Source organism: Triticum aestivum, chromosome 5A (assembly GCF_018294505.1).
Source record: "Triticum aestivum cultivar Chinese Spring chromosome 5A, IWGSC CS RefSeq v2.1, whole genome shotgun sequence".
NCBI classification, from domain to species: domain Eukaryota; kingdom Viridiplantae; phylum Streptophyta; class Magnoliopsida; order Poales; family Poaceae; genus Triticum; species Triticum aestivum.
This window is the reverse complement of record NC_057806.1, coordinates 672,703,054-672,722,694: the sequence shown is the minus strand read 5'-3', so window position 1 is coordinate 672,722,694 and position 19,641 is coordinate 672,703,054. Positions and strand designations below refer to the sequence as shown.

Sequence of the window (19,641 nt, the reverse complement as noted above, 5' to 3'; positions counted from 1 at the left end):
CTCAACCTTCTCTTTCTTTATTTAATTCTATGTCACCTCAACAAATTTGCTTACTATCTCCCTCTGTTCTCAAATATTTGTCTTTCTAGCGATTTCAACAAATGATTACATACGAAGCAAAATGAGTGAATCTACACTGTAAAATATGTCTACATACATCCGTATGTTGTAACCATTTGAAATGTTTAGAAAGACAAATAATTGAAAACGAAGGGAGTATAATACTCCCATTACAACCAGCCCTATAAATAAACAACTGTCACTGCACTACCATGCATCATCATAATTAAATACGCCAAAGTTACGAGTAGGTTTTCAGATGACGTAGGATTATACATAGATCTGGGTTTGTCATTAAGTTCAAAGAACCTGAAACGATCTTCTAATAAAAAACCTGAAACCTCTCTCCAATCATCCCCGAACACTACTAGAATCTGGAATCACGGAACGATACTTTTGGCACAAGCAATCCGATTGTCTCAACTTTGTTACTGACCTTTGACAGGGACGTCGTCCCCCACTTTATCATCATCTCCCACTAATTTCCAACCATGGACTAATCAACCGATATACAATAATCAAGCCAAGATCGCAGCGGATCAGCTCTAATCAGTTCATGCTTTGGGGAAACCAATCCGAGCATTTCAATTCCGCCACAGAATTTCAGCAGCAAAGCATGCAGGGCCGTGACTGTGTAGTACAGGTACGTACCGTGGAACATGGCGGGGAGCTGGAAGAGCATGCCGACCTTGCGCCGGAGCGCGAGGACGTCCATGCCGCAGATGTCGGCGCCGTCGAGGGCCACGGCGCCGGGGGCGGGCTCCCAGAGGCGGTTGAGAGCGCGGAGCAGCGTGGACTTGCCGCCGCCGCTGGGGCCGATGACGCCCATCACCGCCCCGCGCGGCACGTCCAGGTCCACCCCGCGCAGGATCTCCTCGTCGCTCGCCTCCGACCGCCGCCGCAGCCCACGCACCCGTATCTTGGGCCCGTCGGCGACGTCCAGCAGATGCTCCCTGCTACTGTCATCTGTGCGTGCGCGCACGGCATGCAAGGCCGTGCGACTGGACGTAGGAGTCATGCATATATCTCGAATTTTCTCCGGTGAATCACCTGAAGCTGAGCCCATCGGTCGTGGGAGAGAAGCTCGCGGCAGAGACAGGGTGAGAGTGAGTGCCGGGTGGAAATGGGAATGGTGTCCTATGCACAACGGCGGCGCCAGGACTCGAAACTATGTGAGGTCAAGCTTTAAATTTATATAAGCTAGTGGTTCAATCAGCATTGAAATAATTTGTCATTACAATAACCAGTACACTAGTACGTCACGGTAATCACCATGGTAAAGAAACGCTTCGGTAACACCTCCCACGATCATGAAAATCCTTTTCTTTTGCGGGTGACACGATCATGAGAATCTTGATAGGTACTCCGCAAATACGTAATCGAGGGATAAAAAGTCATCGCCAATTCTGTCCCGCAAATCAGACTTGATATATTTCATTGTAGGAAATGCTCTCTCAACCTTTGCGGTGGCGACCGTAAGTAGAACCGATATTAAGCTTCAGCAAAAGAAACACCAGAGCAAAAGGTTGTATGCTCCTTTTCTTCGACTCACTTTTGGCAAGGTTGACCGGCACCTTTCAAATCTGAGAATCTGGAGTCATCGCGGAGGTTTGCAACAAAGTCATCAAGTTGGCAACTAAGTTATTCGACCTTGCTTTCACTAACAAAATCGTCAGAGTTCGCAACTAAGTTATTTGACCTTGCTTTCACTAAGTTATAAATGAGCCATGGCCAATATTATTTTCCCGCACAAAAATTTGAAGTCTACCTTGCGATGGTGATCTTCTTCTCCTCCGGGAAGGGGCGCTGCAGGGCAGATGCGCCCCGCACCACGCAAGAGGCGTAATTGCGCAGAAGCACCAAATTGCCTGGAGGGAAAATCGCAGAGATAGAAGGGTGATAGAAACGAGAGAGTAAAATATGGAAGATGATCCAGATCAAGCAGCTGGAGATGGTGGTGCTTACGAGACTGAGCACCAACTCTGGGCGCTGGACCAGGACCAGGTACCACTCCCCGCCAAGGCAGAAGATGATCCTGATCACGAGCCATGAAATTGTTGATGATTGCTGCAACATATCTCTGGAAAAAATTGTTGAATGTGTTTGTATGCCTGCACCTATGCATGCTAGACGTTGTATGCCCACCAAGGGAAACATGCAAAAAAAAAACTGAAATATCAGCTTCCTGAACAAATCAAAACGGAGAAGAAAAAATATCTGAGTATGTGAAAGAAATGCAACTGAGATGGTCACTTCTTTTTTCCTCTACTAGTTGTGTGTTAAGAGGCAGCTGCATTGTTGATGTTTTATCTGAAAAAACTGAACCTATGCATGCAAGATGCTTTGATTTTCAGTAGGATGCAAATGCTGTCATTCCCTGTATAAATAACTGAAACCTGAAGATGGACTGAGAGACAGAGCCTAATGATAATAAGAATGAGAGACAGACTCATACATGGTGACACTTGGGAGAATACTTATGACTGAATATTGTCTGAAAACATAAAACAATGAAAATGACTGAAAATAATTGACAGCGCTGATAAGGGAACTACATACATGAATGAAAGTAATTCAATAACTGATAGGCTGAATATACACTGGAAAATAAATAGAAGAAAGTAAAGAGTCAAGGGAGGTGAGTGGTTCGTTTGACACTTACTACGCCCACGCGTGTAATAGTGGATCCCGTCAACAAAACAAAAAACAAAGAACAATAGTCCAACCTCCAAGTCACTGATGCTAACCGAATTTAGCATGGAAAGAAAAAAGTTTGTGGCAAAAAATGTTTCAGTGCTTGCTTGAAAAAATTTAAGACTGAAAAAAATGAGTGCTCCAGTAAGCTTTGTGCACCTGCAAAAACTGAATGCCGGATGTTGCTCTCTAACTGAACTGGGCTAAAGGGGACCAAAAACTGAACTTGAACAAAACTGAAATGACAACTGCTCTATCGTCTATAACTGAACTTGAACTGAACAAAATAACCACTGCTGCCCAGAATTGTAAACTAATGGAACAGAAAACTGAATTAAATTATAACTATTTGCCCATAATTAAACAAAACTGAATGCCAAAAATGATCCAGAAATGTACATAGCTGATAGACTGATAGCCAACTTGTGAATGTCTAGGAAACCTTCAAGCCCAAAGATCTGCCTTGAGCCCCGCCGACAACATGCAGCTCCTTCTTGGCCAGCGGGCTTGTTGGTGTTGGCCCCGCAAAAACATGATTTTGCAAGTTGTATCTCTGATTACACAGCATGTATCTGACCATGGTGGGATTCGACGCCACTGAGACCCCATTCAATTCATTTCCCAGCTATGTATGTGATTTGGATAATGAAGACTAAAGTACTGAAATGATATATGTATAGTCCTTGAAAACTGATAAACTGAATATTGACTGAAGAAACGACAATATTAAAGATAACACCCACTGATCCAGTATCATGTATTGTCACTGCATGTGGGCCTCAAGTTAGAATTGCTCGATGAAAAGGGCTACATACATAGAAATGTTGCTAAAGGAAAAATAGATGCAGAGAAGATAGCAACAGGGAAAATGAGGTGGGTTGCCTTTTCATTTAGAAGGGGAAAACTGAGTGGATGTAAGTACAATACAATGAATATGACTGTACAAAATAACACTGAATATGACTAAAAGAAGAACACTGAATTGAACTGAAGAAATACGGGGCTGGTGGAATCTTCCCCTATAGACTCCGAAAATTCATCGTGTACCTTTCCCCGTAAATGTGCAAGATTTGGACCACTGCCAAGCCTTCTACTACTACTACTACTACTTAGGAGATCAAATGGTATATTTCAGAGATTGGACTCTCTTACTGTGTTTTTTCAGGGCTGTTCCTGAGCCTTCTTAGTTGTCGCAATCACTTCAAGCAGTGGAAAGAACAAAAAATGTGCGAATGAGTAATGAAGAAAGAACGCTGAATAATGACTCAAGAAATAAACCTAAGAGATAATGCAAACAAACACTGAACAAAATTCAAACTGAATAATACAAAAAGTAACTGTACATAATTGAATATAAACAAATGACTAAAGGTCTGCAAAAAAATGTCAAGACGCAGATAACCGAATTAAACGTTAAGAAAAACAAATGTTAAGAAACTAAGATGAATTAAATGTTAAGAATATCATAACAAGAAATGCCCGAAAAGAAGGGACTGAAAACTTGTAAACAAAATTGACTGAAGAAAAAAAATACTATAAACTGAGGAATCCAAACTAAAAATGACAAGTACTGAAGACATAAATAAGAAAGTAAAGAAGTAAAACTAAATGAACTTGAGACTAAGAAGAGGACAAAACTGAATTTGACTGAAATAAAGATTACAGAGTTACGCCAATCAAAATTACTAATGTAGTAATGCTCAAATCTTTCAGGATGCCCTTGATCAGCATGTTCACAATATATACTTTTGGCTGAGTATGAACAAAAAATGTTAAATGGTTGCAAATTTGCAGGATGCCAAGAATGAGTATGTCCAACCTGGAGTCCTGGAGGGAAATAAAAAGGAAGCGCAAAGGAAGAAGGGTCGTAGTTGGGTTGGTAGCCACCGCTCGATGACCTCTGAGGCTCTGAGCCGTAGAGTCCCTAGACCTTTCTGCAGAAACAAAAAAGCACATGTTATGTAGCGGATAGATGGAATGTAAAATGGGAGATTTACTAGCAGCATAGGTAATGAACAGCCAAAGAATAAGGCCAACAGAACCATATAAACATTACTATGCTAGTGAGACGTTGCCTCAAAATGATTAAGTACTAATCAAATATAAACACCCCTTGAAACAAAAGTTTGCATAAAAAACATTCAGAGGACACTGCAGGAACATATTAAACAAGAAAGTGCAGACATCGTGTCCTGCAGCAAACCCGTTCTCTAAATAAGGAAATACAAAGGAACTGGCTGCCATTAGAATCATTCACTAAGATCTAAACACATGTAATGTGCGAGCTCCCTCCTTGCTATTGCTGAGAAAAAAAGGTAACAAACACATACTGAATGACCTGAGGATCGTGAAGCCACTATTCTCCTGCATCGCCCCCTGCATTACTGCTTGTTATACTATTATCTACTCCCTCCGTTCCTAAATATAAGTCTTTGTAGAGATTCCACTATGGACTACATACGGAGCAAAATGAGTGCATCTACACTCTAAAATATGTCCATATACATCTGTATGTAGTTTGTAGTGGAATCTTCAAAAAGACTTACATTTAGGAACGGAGGGATGTATTATGACGTAACATATTTGGAGGAATTCTCCCTAACTGCTGCTGAGAAAGAAGATAACAATACATACACTAAATGCCCTCCCAGGAAAAACACACTTAACTGAATCTGCATAGAACTGATTACATCTCATGAGAAAAAAACCCTGAGTAGGTCTCATAATCCCCTTAATCAGCATAGAAAACTGACAAAAATGCCAGACACATTACCCCCCAGAATTCAATAAACACAAAAAGCACTATGAGATAAGTCTGCATAAACTGAATCTGCAACCTGACACAAAAGGCACTATGAAAACTGAACGAACAAAGCCTGAAATAAATCCAGGAAAAGCGAGCACCGGTGGCAAGTCTAAGACTTTATCTCTGGTGGGCTGGTTTCACCACAAAGAACCTGAGCATCTCATCCATGCTCACTGTTCGCATATGACTGGCTATTAGGATGTTATTTTGTGTAGACAGATATAATGCATAGGCACTATTAGGATGTTGTCCTGCAGGGATTCCACATAGTATCATGGCAACTGTACATGTTTATTAAACAGATATAAGTGTGCTCACAGCAGCTTTGAACAAACAGGGGCCACTCAGACAATCTGATAATGGTTTCTGTTACTAAGTTACAGATACAAAAGAGGAGCAAACACACTTCTGGTACTACAACAGACCATCAAACACTGATGGAGGCAGGGCCGGCCCTGGGTAGGGGCAAGAAGTGCGATGCCCTAGGGCCCAACCTGCTGGGGGGCCCGACCCTGTGCATAATCCGTAGCCCAACAACTAGCTTATTATTATTACTAGGTTACTTGTTTCTGAAAAAAAACTATTAGGTTACTTCATTGTGAAAGGCACTAACCCAGTTTCAAATCGATGGATCCATCTCGTAACACTAGCCGCCGTCGTTTCTTCTCCCTCTGCCTAGCAAATTAATGGCTATTGCCGTTGTAGATGATTTTATTTTGAACCGCTTTCAGTTTCTCCATCTCACCCCCTTATGGATTAGCCTATAAGTTTTCCAATCCAACAGATGGCAGCACGCAGAGGCGACACTTCACCAGCTCAGTTCCTTTGCAAGTTAAAACATGACTTTTTTCTTGTGTCAAAGGCTTACAAAGTTCTTGTAATTTATGAGTCTTTTTTCACTTGATCTTTGTACTGATTGTTTTGGTTTCCTAGTGATTCCTTAACCGGTCTTCTATTTTCTGTAGAGGTTTATAACAAGGGGCCTCAAATTTTACTTTCGCCCCGGGCCTCCGAAATCTCAGGACCGGCCCTGGATGGAGGTCGTGTCTATCGGTACTTTCAGTCCATCACACTAGAGAACCAGTAGCATCAGCAGCTGCCCATGTGGAGTGGGCATAGAGCACCCGGCCTTTCCATCCTTGCAGAAGCCACCGATGATCCTCGCAGATCATGAAATGCTTGTGGTACCGATTCTTCACTTCGTCCTTGAGAATCAGAACAATATCAGGGTCCAATGGCAGCTGCCTTAGCCCCGCTCGCTGGTTCCGCGTCTGCCACTCCTTGTAGTTCTGAGGGCGCTCCACCCGGTCTGTGCCTTCACATGCGATCCTATTTATGGCAGACCGTGCAAATATGTCCCGCTCCACCAGAAGTCTCTTGGCGACCCATGGAACGGTGGTCTCCATCATATCGAACAACGCCGAGAAGTAGTAGAGCGCATGGCGGAACCGCGTCATAAAGAACGCCGCGCTGTATGGTCCATTGACGACGGAACTGACGAACACAGACGGCCTCATCTTACTGATAGTGTTGAGTACCATGTCCCTTGGGCTTAGCATGTCAGAGGTGAGGCTCTCGTCCATCAAGGTCCTGAACTCGTATAGGCTGCTCACGACCAGGACCTCATCTGGATCGATGTGCAGGTCCTCAGCCCGGACATCCTCCAGCTTGGATGCGATGGCGCGGAACTTGAATGGCACGCCGAACTGGCTTGCGTAATTGTTGAGCCGGTGCCCTGCCTCCTCCATTAGTGCAGCCGGACAGGGCCCGGGCTGAGGGCTGTTGATGCCGGTGATCCTCACTTCTGGTGGCCCACCCTCCCTATTCGCCAGTAACCCGAGCAAGTCCGGCCACTGAAACCCGGTGCTGATGCCGTAGTGCACAATGTGCAGTTTCCTCCTCCATGCAACGGCCTTGTAGATGGTGTTGGTGGAAAAGAGCAACCCCACCTTGATCGAACAGCTCGCGGCCGTGTGCAGATGGTAGGCCCTGATGAGCTCCACGGCTGAGGTGCGCTTCCCCATGAGCGATCGGTACAGTCGGCTCCCCGTGCCAGCCAGCCGTGCCTCCAGCCCCTGGGCAAAGTAGTGCGCCAGCCGCTGCCTAGCGTCCCCTCTCGGCGATGAGTGACACTTGATCCGCTCCAGCAGCTTGCTCGCGCCGCACACGTCGCTGCTGGCCACTGCTTCTGCACAGCGGGTCAGCAGAGTCTCTAGGTCAGTCACCACCGTATGCCTCGCCGCGCACCTCCCACGCCTGGAGATGCTCTGCCGTGCTGCCTTGTCCTCCTTGTCCTCCCAGGTGACACGTACTACCTCCTGCATCTCGCTCGGGGACGCTTCGTAGCCGTTGAGGATGAGCCGGTCCAACATCTCCAGCGCGGTGGCTTCCTCCTCTTCCTCCTCCTCCTCCTCCAAGGCACTATGCAGCACCACAACTATTTGCTTGCTGCTCCTGCCCAAGCCCGCCTCCATCTCACCATCCATGTCAGATCTCTTCTTACGCCCCCTACCATCCATCATCACATCATCTGCGGGCAAGAACCTGTTGGCGTCCTCCATGCCATTGAAGAATGCCATACTCATACTCGATAGCATGTTCATGTTGGTGCTGCTCTCGCTGGGAAACACCATACTATTGGGCTCCACTGTGCCTGTGCAGTTCAATAAGGCAGGATCCTGTACCTGGCACCCGGAAACCATGACGTCTGTGTTGTTTCCTTGGCTGGGCATCAATATGGAGGTGGAGTCGGCAAAGGACTCCTGGTCAGCGGTGGGTGAGGTGTTGGCGAGGATCTCGGCGAAGGACTGCTCGGCCTGCAGGAGCTTCGGGTGGTCAGGGTACTGGTAGAAGAACTTATCGACGATGTCCTCCTCTGTGAGCACGCGCGAAATGTATTCCAGGGCCAGGTCATTCTGTGAGTCACCATGGGTCATCGGAGGAAGGTCGAGGAAGAGGGAGGGGGACAATGGTGCAGGCTCGGCGAGGCCCAACAACTCCTCCGGTGTGGCAGCCATAGTGGAGTGTATGCTGTTCCTGATGGTGCAGTGACAATATCTTGGATTTGGATTGGATATATCATTTCCTACTCCATCCATTCCATGTGAAGCCAACATGTACAACGTACAGTACGTTGCTGTCTATTGTAACCATCGTAGCTTCACATTTCACATGGTTAGTTTAACCATCCACCGGCCTACCGGCTTCTACACATATAGGCAAAGAGATGCTTTTGAGAAAGGCCATATCCATCTTGTTGTCGCAGCCGGCCTTCTGTCCTTGTCTGATCAGAAGCAGGCAACTTTCTTGTAGACATCAATTTATGTTTTAAAATGTCAGGCTGTTGTGAGTTCACGTGTAGTAGCACTAGCAGGTAAAATCATTAAAAGATCTCTAGTATTATCCTGAAAATTGATTAGTTCACATGTAGTAGCAAGTTTTTCTAGATGCATTAACCTGTAACCATGTTCAGTTATGCTTCTTTCCTGCTCCACACTTGGACACCTGCAAGTAGGCAAATGGATTTGTAAGATGAGAACGCAGAGAAAGAAATTGAATTCAAGACATTTCAGCTATCATTTTTCTTTGAACAATGCGGGAAACAAGACAGAGACATTTAGCATGCGCATGCGGCAGTGGCACCCTGTGGAATTATTCATATTCGTGTCTAAGAGCGAAATTTAAGATGTTTGAAGGAAACAGGAGGGGATGCCGCAGCTGTATCTTTTACTAATGTCCATAACATTAATAACCTCTCCTACGCAGAAAATGTATCAGAAGGAAAATGTATCGGGATGACTCTTCCTTACAAAAGGAACATCATGTACTTGTTAAAAATAAGCAATGAAATAATCAGAAGTTCTCGGACCTTCATCTTCCTTACCAGCGTCCCACAAATCCATCAGGCCATGACAGAGAGTTCAAATGGTTCCTGTGAACATACAAAGCTCAACTTCAAACTCTGGAGACTGAACATCCAAAACTCTGCATCAAACAATAAAACGGGTATGCAACTATGACTAAAAGAAGAGCATTGAATTGAACTGAGGAAATATGAATGAGTAAAAATAATGAGAAATGAAGAAAGAACGCTGAATAATGACTGAAAAAATAAACCTAAGAGATAATACAAACAAAAACTGAACAATACAAAAAGTAACTGAACATAACTGAATATAAACTAATGACTAAAGGCCTACAAAAAATGTCAGGACTGAGATACCTAAATCAAAAATTAAGAAAAACAAATGTTAAGAGACTAAGAAACTAAGATGAATTAAATGTTAAGAAAATCAGAACAACAAATGACTGAAAAGAAGGGTCTGAAAACTTATAAACTGAACTGACTGAACAATACTATAAGCTGAGGAATGCAAACTAAAAATGACAAGTACTGAAGACATACATAAGAAAAACTGAAGGAGTAAAACTAAACAGACTTGAGACTAAGAAGAGGACTGAGAGGAACACTGAATTTGACTGAAATAAAGATTACTGAGTTACGCCAATCAAATTACTCATGTCGTAATGCTCAAATCTTTCAGGATGCCGTTGATCAACATGTTCAGAATATAATACTTCTAGTTGAACATGAACTAAAAATGTTAAATGGTTGCAAATTTGCAGGATGCAGAGAATGAGTATGTCTAACCTGGAGACCTGGAGGAAAAAAAAAGGAAGTGCGAAGGAAGAAAAGGATAGATGCAAAAAAAGGGCTGGCACTACTTCGTCACTTGATGCTGTGTTATCCTCAAAGCTGTCGCTATTGGACGGATCAACATCAGGGTCGTAGTTGGGTTGGTAGCCACCGCTCGATGACCCCTGGGCCATAGAGTGCCCAGATCTTCTGCAGAAACAAAAAGCACATGTTATGTAGCAGATGGATGTAATGTAAAATGGAGGATTTCCTTGCAGCAGAGGTAGTGTACAGTCAAAAAATAAGGCCAACAGAACCATATAAACATTACTATGCTAGTGAGACGTTGCCTCAAAACGATTAATTACTGATCAAATAGTAACACCCCTTGAAACAAAAGTTCACATAAAAAACATTCAGAGGATGCTGCAGAAACATATCAAACAAAAAAGTGCAGACATCTTCGTTTCCTGCAGCAAACCAATTCTCTGAAAATATAAATACATAGTAACTGGCTGCCCTTAGAAGCATTCACTAAGATCTTGAAACACATATAATGTGCGAGTTCCCTCCTTGCTACTTTTGAGAAAAAAAGGTAACAGACACATATACTGAATGACCTGAGGATCATGAAGCCACTGTTCTCCTGCATCGCCACCTGCGTTACTGCTTGTTATATAATTATGCCATAACAATATTGGAGGAATTCTCCTGACTGCTGCTGAGAAAGAGGATAACAATGCATAATCTGAATGTGCTCCGAGGAAAAACACACTAAACTGAACCTGCATAGAACTGACTAAATCTCATGAGAAAATAAACCTGAGCAGGTCTCATAATCCCCTGAATCAGCATAGAAAACAGACTAAAATGCCAGACACATTACCCCCACAGAATTCAATAAACCAAAAAAAAGCACCATGAGCTAAGTCTGCATAAACTGAATCTGCAACCTGACACAAAAAGCACTATGAAAACTGAACCCCTACACAAGACCTGACTAGCTCTCGATAAAAAAATAACTGAAAAATCAGTGCCCATTCACCTTTGTCCTGGATTCAAAAACGCAGCGGCACTATCTAATCACTTGTCACAAACTGAACCACGAAACAGTATCTTCGTGCAGTGACAAAAGGCACTGAATCCCCCTGATATGCCTGGTTCCCCATTGAAATTAGTGATGAACCCCTGATATACCCGGTGACACAATGTCTGGACGCAAATAATGTATCGAAACACAACAGAGGTGCTGAGTTTCTCAAAGACATTTGCCTGGCAGAGAGGCGAATAAGTGACAAGGGGGGCAGCGGGAGAGCCAAGAGAGATGTCTGCAACAATGCGGCATGGGTCGATTCTACGCTGAGCAGAGACTGAGAGAAATGGTGGCGGCTGCACGAGGAGAAGCTCGCCGTACCTGTCTCTTGGCCGGCGATGAGCTGGGTTCCGCCCCCGCAGACCACCAAACGCTTGTTCGCACATGACCGGCTATTAGGATGTTGTTTTGCGTAGACAGATATGATGCATAGGCGCTATTAGGATGTTGTCATGCAGGGATTCTACATAGTGTCATGGCAATTTTACATGTTTATTCAACAGAGATATGTGTGCTCACAGCAGCTATGAACAAACAGGGGCCACTCAGACAATCTGATAATGGTTTCTGTCACTAAGTTACAGATACAAAAGAGGAGCAAACACACATCTGGTACTGCAATAGACCATCAAACACTGATGAAAGTTGCGTCTACCGGTACTTTCAGTCCATCACACTAGAGAGCCAGTAGCATCAGCAGCTGCCCATGTGGAGTGGGCATAGAGCACCCGACCTTTCCATCCTTGCAGAAGCCACCGGTGATCCTCGCTGATCATGAAATGCTTGTGGTACCTATTCTTCACTTCGTCCCTGAGCATCAGAACGATATCAGGGTCCAATGGCAGCTGCCTTAGCCCCGCTCGCTGGTTCCGCGCCTGCCACTCCTTGTAGTTCTGAGGGCGCTCCACCCGGTCTGTGCCTTCACAGGCGATCATGTTTATGGCGGACCGTGCAAGTATGTCCCGCTCCACCAGAAGTCTCTTGTCGCCATCCCATGGGACGGTGGTCTCCATAACATCGAACAACGCCGTGAAGTAGTAGAGCGCATGGCGGAACCGCGTCATAAAGAACGCCGCGCCGTATGGTCCATTGACGACGGAACTGATGAACACAGACGGCCTCATCTTCCTGATAGTTTTGAGTACCATGTCCCTTGGGCTTACCATGTCAAAGGTGAGGCTCTCGTCCATCAAGGTCCTGAACTCGTATAGGCTGCTCACGACCAGGACCTCATCTGGATCGATGTGCAGGTCCTCAGCCCGGACATCCTCCGGCTTGGATGCGATGGCGTGGAACTTGAATGGCACGCCGAACTGGCTCGCGCAATTGTCGAGCCGGTGCCCTGCCTCCTGCATCAGTGCATCCGGACAGGGCCCGGGCAGAGGGGTGTTGATGCCGGTGATCCTCACTTCCGGTGGCCCACCCTCCCTATTCGCCAGCAACCGGAGCAAGTCCGGCCACTGAAACCCGGTGGTCATGCCGTAGTGCACAATGTGCAGTTTCCTCCTCCCTGCAACGGCCTTGTAGATGGTGTTGGTGGAAAAGAGCAACCCCACCTTGATCGAACAGCTCACGGCCGTGTGCAGATGGAAGGCCCTGATGAGCTCCAAGACTGAGGTGCGCTTCCCCATGAGCGATCTGTACAGTCGGCTCCCCGTGCCAGCCAGCCGTGCCTCCAGCCCCTGGGTGAAGTAGTGCGCCAGCCGCTGCCTAGCGTCCCCCGTCGGCGACGAGTGACACTTGATCCGCTCCAGCAGCTTGCCCGCGCCACGCACGTCGTTGCTGACCACTGCTTCTGCACAGCGGGTCAGCAGAGTCTCTAGGTCAGTCACCACTGTATGCCTCGCCCCGCGCCTCCCACGCCTGGAGATGCTCTGCCGTGCTGCCTTGTCCTCCTTGTCTTCCCAGGTGACACGTACTACCTCCTGCATCTCGCTCGGGCATGCTTCGTAGCCGTTGAGGATGAGCCGGTCCAACATCTCCAGCGCGGTGGCTTCCTCCTCCTCCAAGGTAGTAGTACTATGCAGCAGCACCACTATTTGCTTGCTGCTCCTGCCCAAGCCCGCCTCCGCCTCACCATCCATGCCAGACCTCTTCTTACGCCCCCTACCATCCACCATCACATCGTCTGTGGGCAAGAACATGTTGGCCTCCTCCATGCCTTTGAAGAATTCCATGCTCGACAGCATGATCATGCTGGTGCTGCTCTCGCTGGGAAACACCATACTATTGGGCTCCACCGTGCCTGTGCCGTTCAAGAAGAAGACTGGATCCTGTACCTGGCACCCGGAGACCATGACGTCCGTGCCTGTACCATCCACCATCACATCGTCTATGGGCAAGAACATGTTAGCCCCCTCCATGCCTTTGAAGAATTCCATGCTCGACAGCATGTTCATGCTGGTGCTGCTCTTGCTGGGAAACACCATACTATTGGGCTCCACCGTGCCTGTGCCGTTCAAGAAGAAGACTGGATCCTGTACTTGGCACCCGGAGACCATGACGTCCGTGCCTGTACCATCCACCATCACATCGTCTATGGGCAAGAACATGTTAGCCCCCTCCATGCCTTTGAAGAATTCCATGCTCGACAGCATGTTCATGCTGGTGCTGCTCTTGCTGGGAAACACCATACTATTGGGCTCCACCGTGCCTGTGCCGTTCAAGAAGAAGACTGGATCCTGTACTTGGCACCCGGAGACCATGACGTCCGTGCCTGTACCATCCACCATCACATCGTCTATGGGCAAGAACATGTTAGCCCCCTCCATGCCTTTGAAGAATTCCATGCTCGACAGCATGTTCATGCTGGTGCTGCTCTTGCTGGGAAACACCATACTATTGGGCTCCACCGTGCCTGTGCCGTTCAAGAAGAAGACTGGATCCTGTACCTGGCACCCGGAGACCATGAAGTCCGTGTTGTTTCCTTGGCTGGCCATCAAGATGGAGGTGGAGGAGGCAAAGGACTCCTGGGCGGCGGATGATGAGGTGTCGGCGAGGATCTCGGCAAAGGGCTGCTCCGCCTGCAGGAGCTTCGGGTGGTCAGGGTACTGGTAGAAGAACTTGTCAACGATGTCCTCCTCCGTGAGCATGCGCGAAATGTATTCCAGGGCCAGGTCATTCTGTGAGTCACCATGGGTCGTTGGAGGAAGGTCGAGGAAGAGGGAGGGGGACAGTGGTGCAGGCTCGGCGAGGCCCAACAACTCCTCCGGTGTGGCAGCCATAGTGGAGTGTATGCTGTTCCTGATGGTGCAGTGACAATATCTTGGATTTGAAGTGGGTATATCATTTCCTACGCCATCCATCCATTCCATGTGAAGACAGCAACTACATCGTACAGTATGTTGCTGTCTATTGGAACCATCGTAGCTTCACATTTCACATGGTTAGTTTAACCATCCGCCGGCCGGCCGGCTTCTGCACATATGGGCAAAGAGAGGCCTTTGAGAAAGACCATGTCCATCTTGTTGTCACAGCCAGCCTTCTGTCCTTGATCAGAAGAGGTCAACTTTCTTGTAGACATCTATTTATGTTTTAAAATGTCAGGCTGTTGTGAGTTCTCGTGTAGTAGCAGTAGCACTGGCAGGTAAGATCATTAAAAGATCTCTAGTATTATCCTGAAAATTGATTAGTTCACATGTAGTAGCAAGTTTTTCTAGATGCATTTAACCTGTAACCATGTTCAGTTATGCTTCTTTCCTGCTCCACGCTTGGACACCTGCAAGTAGGTAAATGGATTTGTAAGATGAAAACGCAGAGAAAGAAATTACAAATTCAAGATATTTCAGTTATCCTTTTTCTTTGAACAATGCAGGCAACCGGAGAGACATTTAGCATGTGGCAGTGGCACCCTGTGGCGTTATTCATATTCGTGCCTAAGAGCAAAATTTAAGATGTTTGAAGGAAACAGGAGGGGATGCCCCAGCTGTATCTTATACTAATGTCCATAACATTAATAACCTCTCCTACGCAGAAAATGTATCAGAAGGACAATATATCGGGACGACACTTCTTTATAAAAGGGACATCATGTGCTCTGTCAAAAGTAAGCAATGAAATAATCAGAAGTTCTCGGACCTTCATCTTCCTTACCAGGGTCACACAAATCCATCAGGCCATGACAGAGAGTTCAGATGGTTCCTGTGAACATCCAAAACTCTGCATCAAACAATAAAACGAGTATGCAACTAGTTCAAACAACACACAACTCTATATATATTTATCTTACACAGTTGAGTACAAGAAAAGAGCTACGAAAATGATTCAAGCTGTCAGATAAGTATTGGATGTGTCAAATGCATCTTTCAGGTTGAGAGCATAAACCACACCACAAACAGTATAGTACTAATATCATATCTGCTTATGTTCAACTGTAGGAAAATACTACAGTTAACAGTGGGAGCTACCACCGTCTGCCTCCCATGTTGAGTGAGCCAAGAGGATGCGACCCTTCCACCCCTGCAGCAGCCATTGGTGATCCTCGTTGATGACAAAGTCCTTGTGGTATTCATTCTTTACCATGTCCCTAGCCATCTTAACAGTTTCGCTGTCCAGTGGCAGCTGCCTCAGGCCTGCCCGTTGGTTTCTGACTTGCCAATGCTTATAGGTCTCACCACGCTCCACCCGGTCCTTTCCCTCGTATGCGATGGCATTCAGGACAACCCACCCAAAGACGGCGCGCTCCAGCGCCAGTCGCAGTTTGCTCTCCCGTGGCATGGTTGCATCAAGCATGTCAAACAGTGCAGAGTAAAAGAAGAGGGCCCCTCGGAACCGTGACAAGAAGAAGGTGCCATGGGAGCCATTCACGGTGCTTTGGACAAACACGTCCGGTTTCATCTTGCTGATGTTGCTGAGGACAACATCGCGGGGGTTTGGGCTGCCCATGACGACACACTCATCCATTAAGGTCCTGAAGTTGTACAGGTCATTCACAGCAAGCACCTCATCCGGTTCCAGGTCCAGGTCCTCGATGCAAACGGTCTGCCACTCTGCCAAGATGGCACGGTATTTGAATGGCACACCAAGCTCTCGGGCAATATCAGTCAGCCGATTACCGATCTCCTCCATATGTTTTCCTGGGTGGAGTCCGGGCTGCGGGAGGTCGATGTGGGTGATCCTGACTTCTGGCGAGCCACCATCCCTTGCTGCCAGCCAGCGCAGAAGTTCTGACCACTGGAATCCATAAGAAAAGCCATAATCAACGATGTGCAACCTGCTCCTCCCCACTGCCGCATTGAAGATGGCCCTGTTGGCGAACAAGAAGGATACATTCCTGAAGCAGCACGTTGAAATGAATACTTGGTAAGCCTCTGAGTGCGCCATGGCAGAGGTAGCCTTCGCGGTAAGCATCCCATACACCTGGCTGCCTGTGCCGGTGAGCCGTGACTCCAGACCCTCAGCGAACCAGTAGGCAAGCCGCTGTGTGCCATCACCAATGGGTGAGGAGTACTGCTGGATCTCCATGAGCAACTCACCTGCCCTCCGGCGGTCATCCACCACCGCCTTGGCACAGTGGATCAGCAGCGTGTGCAGGTCAATCACCCGCGCCTTGCTCTTTCTCCCCTTCTTGTTACTGTTCCCAGACTCATTGTCCATGGAACTGCACATTTGATCGAAGTCGAACACCTCGCAGGCACGAGCTTCGACTAATCTGTTCGTCCTACTGACATCAGCCTCCACCTCGTCGCTCGAGTCCTTGTGGCCGATGCCACTTTTCTCTTTCGGTTGGTCCTGCTTGTTAGAGTTATAATATAAGTCATGTACCCCTTTGTATTTATCCCGTTGTATAAGGGGTTTCCTGCATATGTTCCACACCTGTACATGTATATATATATCGGCCTATGGCCTCATGGGAATACAAGTTGCATATTGCTAACATGGTATTAGAGCTTTAGGTTTTTTTTAGCACGGGCAACTCGTGCGATCCAACCCTGTGCCGCCGGCCTTCTCCTTTGTCCGGCTGTGCTGTTCCGGCGTTGATCTCCTGCGGCCTCTTCCGTCGCGTCGCAGCCGCTGCCGCTGCTTCTTCCATTGGTCAACGCCCTCCCTCCCACGCTCGATCTCCATCAACGCCCGTGGTCGCTAATCTGCCTGAAGTCCTGATCCAGTGGGAGGATCCAACCGCCAGGTCCCGCCCGTGATCCAGTTGCCCGGTCCCGCCCACAATCCAGCTGCCCGGTCCTGCCCGTGACCCAGCCGCCAGGTCCCGCCCACGATCCAGCCACTGCTGCAGCCGGGTCCCAACTGCTCTCGATCAGTCGCCAGGTCCCGATTGAGACTCCTGATCATTGGCCACCACTGATTCCTTGGGCCTGATCGAGACTCCTGCCGCAGCTGCAGATCCAGGCTCCTGATTATCGGTCTAAAAAAAAAGGCGCGATGTCTCTGTCCTCGGGCTATGTTGCTGTCCCTCGCTGTCCGGTGATCTTTGATGGTACTAACTACACCGAGTTTACTGGCTTCATGCGCATTCACATGCGTGGCATCCGTCTTTGGGGTGTTCTTTCTGGCGAGGTCTGCTGTCCGCCACGTCCAGTTCCTCCGGTGGCCCCTACTCCGCCAACTCCATCGGTTCTTCCTACTGATGCTAATCAGGCCGCCAAGGATGCGGCTAAGGTTGTTGATGAGGCTGCTGATCGTGCTTATGATGAGAGGGTTTTGGCTTATGAGGAGGCTCTTCAGACGTATCATGGTGCTCTGTCTGTTTACACCCAGTGGCTTGATGATGATGCTCGTGCTGCAGCTGTTCTCACTGCTAGTGTTATGCCTCAGTTTGCTTCTGAATTTCTGGGTCTTTCTACTGTCTTTGAGATGTGGACCCGTCTTCGTGAGCGCTATCAGCCCTTTGGTGATGCCTTATACCTCTCCGTGATCCGTCAGGAGCATGCTCTTCAGCAGGGTGACTCTACTGTTGATGACTTCTATGCACAGAGTTCTGCTATCTGGCGCCAGCTTGATTCTCTTCGTAGTGCTGGGTGTCGTACCTGCCCCTGTTGCCAGGCTGTCCAGGCCAATTTGGAGTTTCATCGCGTCTATGAGTTCTTGTCTCGGCTCCGTAAGGAGTTTGAGCCCCGGCGTGCTCAGTTGTTTGCTCGTGGCCGTATTTCTCTCATGGAGGCGCTTTCTGAGATTCGTGCTGAGGAGACTCGCTTACGTGGTGCTGGTTTGCTGGAGGTTCCCTCTGTGCTCGCTACTCGTGCTCCTACGCCACTTGCTCCACCGACCCCTTCTCGCTCGAGTGCTCCGCCGCTCTTGCCCACTCCTTCTGGAGGCTCAGGTCGCCCCCGTCCACATTGCGCCTATTGCAACAATGATGGTCATCTTGAGTCTCAGTGCTACACGAAGAAGAAACACCTGCGCAAGGCTCGATCATCATCTTCCGGGACTTCGTCATCTACCTCGACAGCTTCAGCCATTGCTTTGACTGAGCAGGATATTCTGAGACTTAAGCGTCTGCTCGCGGCTTCAGGTTCTTCCTCGACGGGTACTGCCGGTTCTGTGACTGATGCTTCCCGCACTGAGCAATCACCCTCTACACAGTCAGGTACATCCCCCTGGGTTCTGGACTCTGGAGCTTCTTTTCATATGTCTTCTCATTCTTCCACTTTGTCCTCTCTTCGATCACTGGATTCTCCTATTCATGTCTTCACTGCTGATGGTACTCCACTTTCTGTTGCTAGTAGAGGCAATCTTACTACTCCTTCTTATTCTGTTCCTGATGTTGCTCATGTTCCTCGACTTACCATGAATTTGTTTTCTGCTGGTCAACTTACGGATTCTGGTTGTCGCGTCATCCTTGACGTTGACTCTTGTTCTGTCCAGGACCGTCACACGCACACTCTGGTTGGGGCTGGCCCTCGCCGCCGTGATTCTCAGGGTCTTTGGGAGTTGGACTGGCTTCATGTTCCTTCTGCTGCCACCACCATCGCCAGTTCTTCCGCTTCTGTCGCCTCCGTCACTGGTTCCTTCCAGCAGTGGCATCATCGACTTGGTCATCTGTGTGGTTCTCGGTTGTCTTCTTTAGTTCGTCGAGGCCTTCTGGGGTCTGTCTCAGGAGATGTCTCTTTAGAGTGTCAGGGTTGTCATCTTGGCAAGCAGATTCAGTTACCATATTCACATAGTGAGTCAGTGTCTAAGCGTCCTTTCGATTTAGTCCATTCTGATGTATGGGGTCCGGCCCCTTTCGCTTCGAAAGGTGGTCATAAATACTATATTATTTTCATAGATGATTTCTCTCGTTACACATGGCTTTATTTCATGACTTCTCGTTCTGAGGTGTTGTCTATTTATAAGCGTTTTGCTGCCATGGTTCATACTCAGTTCTCTTCACCCATTCGTGTTTTTCGTGCTGAC

The 19,641-nt window shown here is 47.5% G+C and overlaps 2 protein-coding genes across 2 annotated transcripts; both read right to left on the bottom strand.

The window, feature by feature from the left end:
• Nucleotides 1-1,286: 1,286 nt before the first annotated feature.
• LOC123105873 (scarecrow-like protein 34) lies at nt 1,287-8,693 on the bottom strand. The gene has a single exon (XM_044528038.1). The coding sequence runs from the start codon at nt 8,674-8,676 to the stop codon at nt 6,628-6,630; it is 2,049 nt and encodes a 682-aa protein (XP_044383973.1). The 5' UTR covers nt 8,677-8,693; the 3' UTR covers nt 1,287-6,627.
• A 177-nt stretch (nt 8,694-8,870) lies between these two features.
• LOC123105872 (scarecrow-like protein 33) lies at nt 8,871-15,000 on the bottom strand. Its single transcript, XM_044528037.1, has 2 exons — nt 9,429-15,000; nt 8,871-9,064 (listed from the first exon to the last, which is right to left on the bottom strand). The coding sequence occupies exon 1, from the start codon at nt 14,601-14,603 to the stop codon at nt 11,961-11,963; it is 2,643 nt and encodes an 880-aa protein (XP_044383972.1). The 5' UTR covers nt 14,604-15,000; the 3' UTR covers nt 8,871-9,064; nt 9,429-11,960.
• Between the last annotated feature and the right edge of the window lie 4,641 nt (nt 15,001-19,641).

Excerpts from the sequence above, each read along its gene's own strand:
- LOC123105873 (XM_044528038.1), bottom strand. The coding sequence starts at position 8,676 with ATGTTGGCTTCACATGGAATGGATGGAGTAGGAAATGATATATCCAAT.
- LOC123105872 (XM_044528037.1), bottom strand. The coding sequence starts at position 14,603 with ATGGAATGGATGGATGGCGTAGGAAATGATATACCCACTTCAAATCCA.